We start from the raw sequence: 12,892 nt of genomic DNA, 5'->3' as shown, positions 1-12,892 counted from the left end.
TGACAGTGCAGTGAAAATGGCACCAAAACGTGACACCAAAATGTGCATTTTTGCACAATGGTGGGGATTTGTGTTTTGGGGTTTTGTTTGTTTGTTTCCCCTAGCAGTATTATTGTGTGTAATAGCTTCCACCTCAGCAGAAGAGGAGGGCATGGTAGCTGAAGTGTTGTGTGAAGTGGCAGGTGTTTTTGTTAACTACTGAGACAAAACTAGTGTGCATTGCATGACAGCATTGAAAGTATAGTTGCTCTGATACTAAGAAAAAGTTTTAAATCAGTGTCTTTGCATGAAGAAAACCAAGAAGAAAGTGGATCTAAAAGAGAAATGCCCAAGACTGGCACTTGATACACTGCAAAATAATTTGCATATTCTTAATGTAATAAGTAAATGTAAAACCAGAATAAATCTTGTACAAAGCACCCAAGATCAACTGTGGAGCTGATAAATGAGGTTTCTTATGGTTATATAGAGCAATAAGGATATTGGAATAATTTATAGGTGCCAGGCATAGGGATCAACAATAATTACAAATAAATCTACAGCTGACAGGCTACAAGCAAAAGCACTTATTGTTTGTTATGGTGCTGATGAATTGTCAAGAGAAGTCTGAATGGGATGAAATGGATGGAATGCTGTTGTTTTTAATGATGAGTTATGAATCCCAATTACAGCATTCAGTGAAGGTTCAGTTCTGAATACAGTAATGATTGCTCTGGATGAGTCACTAAAAACATCTGCCTAGTGACTGGAGAAAGAGGTTAATAGGCCAGTTTGCAAAAAAAGAACCAGGAAGGGGTTAACTATTGTTCTTGAAACCTGGATATCTATCCTAATGAGGTGTGTTTGTGTATATAATTTGATACTTACTGCTGTTGCTTTGGTGGCATGTCAGTCATTGAAGACTTCTCTTACAGTCTGTGGGTTCACCGTTGTTCTAGTATTTGAATTATTCATGGTGTGCAACTTGATTTGCCTGCAGGTGAGGTGAGGCTGGGAAGAAATGGTGAGCATAATGTTGAAAGCCAGAATCTTACAGATTCAGCAGGTCTGGTATAGATTCTCTGTGAAGGAATGTGGGGAGCAGAGCCTGGGAAGGCTGTGGGGAACCCTGGGCCCTCCACCTGCCCTGGATGCCATGCCCCAGGGCTAAGGACATGGGGCAGGGGGCCAGAGCAGGTAGAGGGTCCAGGTCTCCCCACAGCAGCCCGGGATCTGTGGGTAGCTCTTACCATGGTCCGGCTCTGGCTTCTGGCCTGATCAGGGGATGGGATCCCAGAGGCTAAGAGGAGGACCAGGAGATAGGGCCACAGTTCTGGAGCCAGTGTCTCCCTTCTACACAGGTTCCGTGCTCCTGCAGGGGCCACCAAATTGGCCCCCATGGGCTTGTGCGTTAACCTGCCACTGTGCACTACAGGTTTATAACTATGCTGGCATATTTATGCTGCTATAATCCTGAGAGTGTAGACATGGCCTAAATCGCTCCTTGCGATACCATCTTCATGGGTTGTGCTTTTGGCAGGGACATCAGTACAAATAACTCCATAGTTCTATAAAGAAGGTTGTTTTACATTATCTGGCCATACACCTTATTCTGTGGATCCCTTTGCAGTTAGAGACCCCTGAGGCTGCTCCAACTGGTTCACTCTAGGTCTTGATTAAAAGTAAATTTGAAATATTATCCTATCAGTCTTTTGGTACCTTTCAGTTTGTTCTTACTGACTGCCTTAGTACAGTGCCTTTGAATCCTTGATGTGAAAATAAAGTGGGTAAGGTAATATCTTTTATTGGATCAACCCCTGGTGGTCAGAAAGAGAAGCTTTTGAGCTACACAGAGCTCTTCAAAAAGAAAAGGAGTACTTGTGGCACCTTAGAGACTAACACATTTATTAGAGCATAAACTTTCGTGAGCTACAGCTCACTTGCTCTTCAGAATCCCAACAGAAGTTTGTCTAATAAAAGATATTACCTCACCCACCTTCTCTCTCTAATATCTTGGGACTAACACAGCGACAACAACACTGCAAACAACAATGTGAAGATTATGCATTGTACTGCACTGTACTATAAAACTCAAAAACAGATGTTGACTAGCATGAGATCAGACAAAACTATATATAACTTCTGGGGCTATGTAGCTATTCTATTTGTTGTTGATATTCTTGCAATTTTTAGTCATGGTTCAAAGTCTAAATATCTTGGAAATTAGTCACACAGTGTTTCCCAAGGTTTCAAAGCACTGTGTCACTTGGTTAATGTATTTGAAGTGGGTGCTAATATTGAGTAAACTGCTTATTGCATTATTTGACTTGTACTTGGTCTTGCAAATAGAGCTGAAGGGCAGCATGGAACTTGGAATCTGAAAATGCTCATTTGGTAGCAAGTGCTTTCTTTCAAAATATTAGGTCAAATACTGAAACTTAAGGAAAAAAGTGTTGGAATATTGCTAAAAGCACTAGCTATTAAACTAACTATGCAGCTGAGGTAGAAGGTGACCCAGTAAAGTTAGACTGACAGTAACAGTTATGCCAGGAGCACAGCTAGCTAGAATAAAAGGGACAAATAAATGTTGCTGTTGCAATGTCTCCTATTCCAGACTGGTCATTTTATTCACCCCCTGCCAGTAGTAATGACTTCAGTAATGACTATTTAGGCCCTGATCCTGGCATGGTCTCTGTGCAAGATCCCTGCCGTGGTATAAAACTTAACCCTGGACTGAGTGAATTGAAGTCATGCCTAGGGACCCTGAGTGAGACCAGAATCCCATAGTGTTAGGTGCTATACCGATTTAAGGTACATAACAAGAGACAACCCCAGCCCTGAAGATCTTACAATCTAAATAGACAACAGAAAGGGTTATGGAAAGAAATAGAACATACAGAATTGGTAAAAAAAATGAAATTCCTGTTTGCAAAGAATTTCAAAATTTGTTTCAAATTGGCACAAAACAAAAATTTCTGAAATGGAATTTTTGAAAAAAAAATCTGTTTGGGAGAATTGAAACAAAAATGTAAGGAGCAGGCCAATTGGGGAGCTGGACAGCTGGCTGGGCTGGCGGGTATGTGGTCAGGAAAGCCCGCAGCCTGCCTGTCTGGTTTTTGTCCAAAGTTCTGATGGAACTGATGCATTCCCATAAAATGTTTTAATTCCGTTGAATTGGCATTTTCCAATGGAAAATTGTATGTCAGAAAACTTTTGACCAGCCCAAATAACAAACAATCAAGGTGAGCAATGGGAGGGTCTGAAAACAGTGTGTTATTTCAAAATTATTTCTCTCTTAGCATATTGGATGAGGTTTGGTTTTGAAGGGCTAAGCTAACCAGAAAAATGAAGAGAGGGAGCAAGGATATGGAGGCAGGGGCTGGAGTGTTAAGGGAAGGCAGAAGGTGCATTGTTAAGGCAAAGGGAACTTAGATTTAATGATGAAAATACTTTTATGTGAACACCGCATAACACCGTGCTGAGAACCTGCTACAACAGAACCCTACCTTTCAAAATGGAGGATGACCTGAGATCTGCAGAACAATTGCAGTTACTCCATGCAGGAGGGGAGAATGGAGAGCAGGTGGAGTGAGGCTGGAGGGGAAAGGGTTGGGAGGCGTTGGAGCAAACCGCCAATCAGGAGAAGGAAAAGAATTTTCCAAGTCAGATGGGTTGAAAGCAATTGGACACTGATGTCATCCTTGTTCAAAGATCCTTGCTCATACTGGCTGAGTTTCTGAAGGGCCTGTTCAGCAGTTTCTTCTTCCCTGAGCTCACGTGGCTGGCACCTGGTGTCTCCAGAACAGAAGTCTCCTTTACGTGGTTCTGTGTTAAGGGGTTGCTGGGGAAAGGGGAAGGAGGAATAACCCTGATTAGTTGACAGATCCCTCCTTCCCCCATGGAGATGCTGTACCTGCTATAAATGCTTGTCTCTGCTCCTGCTGGCAGACTCTCTGTTCCTCCTAATTTTATTGAAGAGAAACAGAATTCTCGATGCTGCAGGTTATTTTTTTCATCTCATTAATCAGGACGGGTGCACAATACAAAAGGTAAAGGAATGCAGGGAAGGTAGGTAGTGTAGGTTGTGAAGTACAATGTGTATTAGGCGGTGGTCATTCTAGAAGTTGAGCAATTTAAAAAAAAATCAGTTCATCCCATATGGCCTATCTCCATTTCTAAGCATTTTACCAACTGGTACACTTGGAAGCAGACAGGTGTTACTATATTTTACAGATGGGAAACTGTATCCATTTATTTTGGATGCCTTCATTTTTGGATGCTCAACTTCAGACAACTTGGGCCTGACTTTCAGAGGTGCTAAGTACCTGCAACTCCACTTGACTTAAACTAGGGCTGTGAGTGCTCAGTACCTCCGAAGTGAGACCTGAGGTCTCGAATTGTAGACATGGATATTGACTCGGTACCTAAATATGTACTTAGCAACTGAACTTAGGCCCCCACTTCTAAAAATCATGGCCTCCGACTCCTAACCTTCTGTGCAGAACATTTCCAGATGTTTGTGGAAAGCCCCAGAGGGAATTAATTCGCCTTCTACAGGATATAAGCAACTCCCACTAAGTCTATGGGAGCTAGCGCAGAGAGAACAGAGGGCCACAGATGGCCTTTTTATTACTCTGGATTGTGTTGCCTCTGCTACTTTGACTATCAGAAGACCCAGGAGAAGGAGGCACATGTTATGGCTATTGCACGATAATGAGGAAGGGACAGAACAGTTTCAAAGAGGGCAATGCTCAAATGTGGGACATGAACTTCTGAAATGCTCAGCAAACTTGCAAAGTAAAGGACATGGGGGAAGAATCCTGAAGAGAGGTGGGTTGAAATGAACTTTGCTTGGTATTAAACATTCTACAGTTATTTTTCATGGTTAATCATGCTCCATTTCAACATTAGTATTTTAAAACAGTGCATTCCTCTGAGACGGAGGTAAAGTTGGGTCTAAACGGAGGTGCAGCAGACTACAGCTCAATGTGCTGTACTTTAAGGAAAGTTAATTTCTTTGGAGCAGGGCAAGCATAAGTACAAGGATTTTGGCAAAGTGAGCAGCAGGAGAAATGTGCATGCAACCAACGTAGGGAAGGTTATTGCTTTTTATTAGGGAGATGGAGGAATAGAGAAGCTTGTGTGCAGTATGCTGTTGAAATGGATATTCTGTGGGAATAGTGCGGACCAGTAACCAGCAGAGGGCGGTAGAGAAATAGAAGTAGTGTGTGTAAATCCTATAAAGGCTTTTGAAACCCTAGTTAAATGTTGAAAAGAAGAGTGAGAGCGCATCACAGAGCTCTCAGAAGCCACAGCTCCTCCAGAGAGGCAGCTTCAGCAGGCCAAATAAAAAAGTGCTTAGCATTTTAAAAAATGTCTAATCCATCTAGCAGCCCAGAGGATGTGGTGAAGCAGCGAGGCAGAGATGGCAAGACGAGAAGGGAGGACCTGGATGATTCCCAACCCGAGGGGAAGAGGTTGAAGCTGGGGAATGAAGGAAGAAACAGTGAGAAGGAAGGAGCAGTAGCAGAAGAAATCATGCCATGTTTGGGGAGAGAAGATCCTACGCCCCAAGCAGGTGGTGAAGGCAAAAGTGTAAGTGAGGCTGTTTTCCTGGCTCTGAGCTGGAAAGGGGTTTGGGGGAGTTGTGAGGCTGCCTTAGCCAACTTCAGGGTGACAGATAATTTCCACTGGGTATCAAGTAGTGTAGGTGGAACGTGATGGAGCGCCCCGTCTCCCTGAGAATGGAAGACAGTAACTGTTTAATTTAATATCTTGGCTAGATTCCTTTAGGTGCCAGAGTTTGTACTTTAGTCTCGATTTAGCATATTTGACAGATTATTTTTGTAAAGGATATTCTCTGTTAACACCTGCTGTCAGCTTCTTATTACCCCTTAGGGCTGGGGAAGGGAGGGTCTTTGGATTGACTTGGGCATCTCAAGTTATCAGTCCAGATACTTACGTTACCTGTAATCATTTTGGGGAATGTTGTTTTACAGCCGAGGGTGGGAAAGGAACCTCAAGGGGCATCGGGTAGTTTAAGTGTCAGTACCACATTGAGAATTCGTCAGGGTGAAAAAATTCATGTCGAGGCTTTGCACAAAAACTGCAGTTAGAAAATCCTGTCTTATTAGATTTGCCCATTGTCAGATTTTTATATAAATCTAAGTTTTTCAGTGTTGTCCTACTGGCTATTTAGTTCAGCTGCTGTGCTTGACAGCAGGTGTTTGAGACAGAGCGGAAAGTGTATGCATAAAAGGACAGATGGATTCCCAACCAGCTTAGGTTTTTCCTCCTGTGATCAAGTCAGGCAAAGGTTTTTCGGAGGGAGGGGAAGGATTGCATACATTGTACCTGCTTCCCTTGTGAAGGTGTTTCCTATTTGAGTCACTCTTACAATTGGGAGTCCAGGGCTGCTAGAGTTGGCTTGATGGAAGTTTGTTGTGTTGTTTTCATTTGAAGTGTTATCTCCCTACTAGCGTGTTCCTTTCTGGCATTGCCTTCCTGAATTAAGGTGCTCTTCCCCATCAAAAAAGGAATCAGTTGACTGCTCCACACTTCAGTGTGATTTACAATCTCACTAATTTTGAAGGCAGAGTAGTTGGCCCGATTCATCCTGGTGGAGGTCTATTTCTCGAAATGCAAGAGTTTATCATATACAACTGGTTTTCAAAATCTAGCTACATGTGCATAATATCAGATTATACAGGTGAGAGTCTCCTTATTTTATCAGGCTGTGCAACTGCACTTATGATGCATCATGGTATAAGATTGTGTACTGTAATTACAGTGCATCATAAAAGCATTCTATGCTTAATGTGTTGCCAAACTGTGTATTTCTGTAGTCATTTTGGTAACTAACTGAATATGTGTAACATACTGAGATCAGTAAATTATCCAAACTAGACAAAATCTGTGATACTCTTGGAGAAACAGATAAAAAACATGGGAGGGTTATTATGAGCACATCACGTTATAGGATAAATTAGCTGAAACCTCACTAGAGTACAGCCCCTTCTGATATGCATTTCTTGCTAATGATACCTGTTTGCATAAAAAATTAACACAGAAAATTTTTTCTTTAAAGGTCCCCTCTTTCCCTTTTTATGGCTGAACATAAACAACCAAAAGAAAATGAGAAGCTTACTTTTCCCTTGAGTTTGAGTACCTTTTTTTCCTTTCTGATAATTTAAAGAGGAAACTGAGCTTGGTGTTGAGCTACAGCTGAAATTAATTTAATTTAGGTAATGAGCTTACTCAAACAATCTTTTTGAGCCTTTAAACAACCAGGGATAAATATATGTGTGCTTTTAAATTGAAGTTGGATGAGACTTTATCTTCATGTTTAGCAAAAAGAAAAGGAGTACTTGTGGCACCTTAGAGACTAACAAATATATTAGAGCATAAGCTTTCGTGAGCTACAGCTCACTTCATCGAAATGCATCCGATGAAGTGAGCTGTAGCTCACGAAAGCTTATGCTCTAATATATTTGTTAGTCTCTAAGGTGCCACAAGTACTCCTTTTCTTTTTGCGAATACAGACTAACACGGCTGCTACTCTGAAACTCTTCATGTTTAGGTAGCACTGGATTCTCATCCTACACAGGATTCTCTCATTTGTGCCTGCTTTCTTCTTGTATAATGTAGGACCCAGTCCTGCAGGCACTTAATATTGCTGTGCTCAATGTTGCAACACCTAACTGATTTAGGAGCCTAAATGCCATTGACTTACAATAGGATTTTGGCTTGTCTAAATTCCTCTTGAAAATATTGAAGCCCCTAAATCAGTTAGGTATTGCAATGCTGAGTGCAGCAATACTTAAATAAAATAAAAAAGCTGGGCTGTAATACCCAACACCATGCTTACTACTACTGTGTATAGATCCATTGGGTAAAATTTTCAAAAGTGAGTTGTGCAGTGTTGTAGCCATCATTCTGTTGGTCCCAGGATATTAGAGAGACAAGGATGGGTGAGGTCATATCTTATCTGGAATTGACTTCTGTTAACAGAAGTCAGTCCAATAAAATATGACTTCACCCACCTTGTTTCTCAAAAGTGACTTAGGAGCCTAAGACTTAATTAAAGTCAATGGGACTTGGGAGCCTACGTGACTAAATGATTATTAAAAATGGGGTTTCGTCTCCTAAGTCACTTAGGGCTAGATTTGTAAAGGTAGAGAAGGGCCTGACTCACAAATCTGGCCCATAAGCATTTTTGTAAACTTAACCTGTTGCTATGAAAGTAAACACTATGCTTGCTCACAAGTATTGCTAGGATTGGGCTCATACACAGGAAGAAGTCTTGACTCCTATTTCCTGCTTTGTTATTCCTATAAGCTTCCCTTAGCCTTCTGGAAAAATGGTATGTAAATGAATAGCCTTCTGATGCATTTTGTATGAAGCATCCTACAGAATATAATAGAACCTGTGTGTCTCTGCTCCAGGGCTGTATTCCACCCATCTTTTCCAGAAGCGTATGTTAAAAATACTAAAGAAACAAATTTGTGTGATAATTCGTGATTGCTCCACACCTGTTTCTTTTTCAAAGCCATTTCCTCACTAATTACATTTTGGGCCTGATTCAAAACCCACTGATATCTATGGGAACCTTGCCATTGATTTCAATAGGCTTTGGATCAGGGCATCATGCTTCATTTTGATTCAAAAAGTTTGACTACATTTCTTTCTCCTGTCCATTTTGTTTATAAGCAGGTTGCCGGGATTTGTGCCATTAAAAGCAAATTGCACTGATGCAGCAGGGAACATGTTACACTCCCTTACCAACAGACCCTCCTTTTATTTTTATATTTTAACTTGTCCAACAATTACTGCAAGTGACTATAATGTTCTTGGTTGTTTGTCATTTTTGCGGAGAACAAGCCATGGGAAAAGACAGACTCCCTCCCCTTAGGACGTATTGGAATGACTTCAGTTCAGTGTTTAGAAGAAGCTTTAATAGGCTTAGCAGTATGGGTAATCAATGCCTGCACTGGAAGAATATTCCCTAATAGTCCATAATGACTTCTATTTTAAAGAAGTACATTAAAAAAATTATAGTCTTTGACTCTTTATTGGACGGGTAGTAAAAAATCAGCACAATAAGGGTGCAATTTCTTTATACTTATTTCATTATTATTTGTCTGACTCAGCAGCCATTCTTCGGATTTAGAAGAAAAGACGACCTGAATCATCAAATCTAGCTCATTGTTCCCCTTGGTGTGAAATCCTGTATTATGGAAGACTGCAGAGACCATCTGTATTTTATGCTTGTGAAATGGTGGATAGTGCTTGAGGGTATTTATTTGGCATTGTATGTTAAGCCACTGCTATTCAGAACTATGAGTTGGTTGCAGATGGGCAGTTTTGCTATTAGCTCTGTTGGATAAAGTTGTTATGTGTTTACCATTAAGATAAAGCCTACATTTGGCAGTGGGTACCACACAATGATATCTGGAATTATTCTTTCCCCCTTTTTACTGGGAATAGTCATTATTTTGCGGTGGTTCAGCTAATTTTGGCTTATTATCAGGATCCACTAGACTTTCTTTTTCTTCTGTTCTCATTTTATTTGCTTGTAATTTCTCCATAATGAACAAATTGAATAATCCCAATGGATTGTGACAAAAGCCTTTAAAGAGGCTTAATAGCATTGTACAAATCTGATCAAAGGTCTTGGAGTGAGTTCATCTCTACTGTAATAGCATGGCCTGCAATGAAATTGCAATAAGTGTAATATCCTGAAGTTATTTTGATTACACACATAATGCATGTTTTCCTGCAGGTTTGTCTCTACCTTGTCATTGTTGAATGGTTGCATGCAGAGTTAGGCAAGCCATACACAGTAAACAATCTATCAGATGAATGTAGCAGCCCTTTGTTCAGTTAGGGTGAAATTAATCACTGTGCAAAAAGTGAGCACAAGACTGAGCAGTCCAAGGACCTGCGTGGGTCTTAGGAGGTGTACTGCCTAGTGGATTTCTCCCTCATTGTGTTAGCTGCAAGGAGATCTGTTTTGTATGAACTGATTTATTATTTGAAATCATCCATCTTTGATTAGTGACTAACTCTTCACCAAGATTATTGTTTAGATTATGTACCATATGCACCACGATGAATCACCTACATTGCATTTCTGCTCCTTGACTGAATGACTTGCCAACTCAAGATGGCCAAGTGAATACTTCTGGTGGGAATACACATGCAAATGCATATTCACACAAGTATTTACAACACTTCTTCTCCTTTCAAACAAAAATTTGCTCATCCAGTTGTTTGCAGAAAGTGGACCAAATGCGGCATTAATAAGTCAAAGCAAATTCATGGGTTTTAGTCCAACAAATACTTTACATTACAATACTTTATTGTAGTGTTCACCCAGCTACAACTGTCCCTCAGATACTTTCTCATTTACAGGGTCACAAGTGCAAGAGTGCAAATGAAAGCTCCTGAGTGCTAGAATTTCCACAACTTCTATATTTTTCCAGATATTGTCAGATACTTACCACATAGCTCTTTTTATCTTCCCATCCACACTGCCCAAGACAGTGCTGAGGTGAATGATATGGCATGTTGGTGGGGGAGTGGTGCACATGTTTGCATATAGCATCCCTACCCAAACAGAATCCTTTCCGAGGAAAAATGTTCAACTTTTTCATTCGTGATTCACCTTTTTGCTGATGTCACTGTTTCCAGATCCTGCCTAGATATGCCAAAAACACCAGCCAAAAGAGACGATTTTTCGGCATTTCTAGTCTGAGAAAGAATCTCAAGAGAGCCTTTTCCTCAATATTTTCAGCCTGGTTTTGCCAGAGGTTCAGATAGCTTGACCAAGCATTCCAACTTCTGGGTGGTTAGTTGAACTGAACCTTTTGAAAATTTCTGATTGGTAATCTTCTATCCTCTTTCTAAGGCATTTTGTTCCCTTGCTAAACACCTACTTTATAACCACGTAAACATAACAGTAAGTACACTCCTCACATCTTTCCTACAACACTTGGACCAGGCACCTGCAATCTGAACTTAAAACTGACTTGGAAACCCCCTTCTAAAACTACTTAGACAAAGTTATTCTAAACTTTCCAAAAACGAGAAGTGAGAGTACGGTGAGTGACTCAACTCTGAGCAAGGAAAGATACTAGGGGTGGATCCTCCACTGACTTCAATGGAGCAAGGACAATTAATACCAGCTGAGGATCTGCCTCTCTTCCTAAGTGCTAGAATTAGGCTCATATTTGATTCTAGCAGTTGCAAAGGAGGGACACATGATCTGATGCCTTTTAGGAACTGTGTAGCTGGGGATGTCACAGCCTTATCCCTTGCCCCCTAGAGAAAAGCATCTTGATGCCATCTCTAATTGCATGATCACATGCTGGGCCTAGTTTACCACTGTGTTACTTAACAGATACAATGGAGATTCACAGAGCTGCTACATTTTCTTGCTGCATTTTTCATCAATAAATGCCTTTTACATTAACTTTTTTTGGGGTGTGAGGAAGAGGATCATTGGAAAAAATGAAAAACTGAGTTTTTTCATTCTTCATGAACCATGCACACACACACCTGCACATACTCTTTACCAAGAAATAACTAGCAACATCTGTCTGCCTTTGTCAGTCCAAAACTCCTAGGGGGGTTCACAACCTCTTTTGTCATACATGGGGAGGCTTGCGATGAATTTACTCTGACAGTTATGTTAATTACAAGCTGTGGTCATACCCACTCTCGGAGCTTTGCGATCAATGCAATCACAAGTACCTCTCAGCATAACACTATATTCATTTTAAATGCAACCTTGTGTACCATAAACTCTACTTACACAACGTACTGCATAAAAAGAAAAGGAGTACTTGTGGCACCTTAGAGACTAACAAATTTATTAGAGCATAAGCTTTCGTGAGCTACAGCTCACTTCATCGGATGCATTTGGTGGAAAAAACAGAGTAGAGATTTATATACACACACACAGAGAACATGAAACAATGGGTTTATCATACACACTGTAAGGAGAGTGATCACTTAAGATAAGCCATCACCAACAGCAGGGGGGGGAAGGAGGAAAACCTTTCATGGTGACAAGCAGGTAGGCTAATTCCAGCAGTTAACAAGAATATCAGAGGAACAGTGGGGGGTGGGGTGGGAGGGAGAAATACCATGGGGAAATAGTTTTACTTTGTGTAATGACTCATCCATTCCCAGTCTCTATTCAAGTACTCCTTTTCTTTTTGAGAATACAGACTAACACGGCTGCTACTCTGAAACGTACTGCATGTTAGAGAAAGAGCCAATTCTCAGCTAATGTAAACTTGTCATATGTCTGTAGCAAGTCCATGGAACTGCAACAATTTTACATCGGCTGAATATCTGCCCCTATGGATGTGATCCAAAACCTGTTTTAATCAGTGGGTATCTGTCCCTGGATGTAAGTGAGCTTTGGATCAGGCCCGAAGTGTACAATGCAGAGTAGCAGTGCAAACTGGTTGGCAAAGATAATCCACCTCACTTGTCAGCTAAGTTAGCAGTCTCCTTAAATTACAGATCTGTGCTGCAAAATTGAAGGCTCTGACCAGTGGGAGAGGTGGTGTATAGCTACACTGTCCCAAGAGGAATTGTTTCTCAGAGTATCACCATTCTTCCCCCTTGCTCCCATGCAGGGGAAGTAACTCATTTAACCCCTCATTGGGTGTTAGCATACTTTTCACACGTTCACCCTCATGCTGCCTGGTAGGGGAGTTGGTGTAAAGGCTCAGTCCACTTCCTGCCCTCTTCACACCCATTTACTTGAATATCATGTATGCAGACCTTGCTCTCCCTCCCACTTAGGTATAGCCCCAATCTTGGAGAGTCCTATGCAGTGGGTGGACAAGTGTAGGAGGGCCTTATTCCCATACATGGTTGCATAGGATGTAGCTGAGTG

At 41.1% G+C, this 12,892-nt stretch overlaps 1 protein-coding gene across 13 annotated transcripts in view; it reads left to right on the top strand.

The window, feature by feature from the left end:
- Positions 1–5,246: 5,246 nt before the first annotated feature.
- Positions 5,247–12,892, top strand: part of RBFOX1 (RNA binding fox-1 homolog 1) — a 2,470,149-nt gene continuing 2,462,503 nt past the window's right edge. For 10 of the 13 annotated variants that reach the window (XM_043493155.1, XM_038419717.2, XM_038419726.2 and 7 more), the window contains exon 1: positions 5,253–5,574. In XM_043493155.1, the coding sequence (XP_043349090.1) occupies positions 5,353–5,574 (222 nt within the window). In that variant the 5' untranslated portion in view covers positions 5,253–5,352. Of the gene's footprint in view, positions 5,575–12,892 lie in introns of all 13 variants that reach the window. The other 3 variants (XM_038419714.2, XM_038419715.2, XM_038419718.2) reach the window with 1 other exon arrangement.

This window comes from Dermochelys coriacea, chromosome 10 (genome assembly GCF_009764565.3).
Source record: "Dermochelys coriacea isolate rDerCor1 chromosome 10, rDerCor1.pri.v4, whole genome shotgun sequence".
Taxonomy (NCBI): domain Eukaryota; kingdom Metazoa; phylum Chordata; order Testudines; family Dermochelyidae; genus Dermochelys; species Dermochelys coriacea.
Note: the sequence above shows the minus strand (reverse complement) of the source record. Positions and strands in the feature narration are given on the sequence as shown.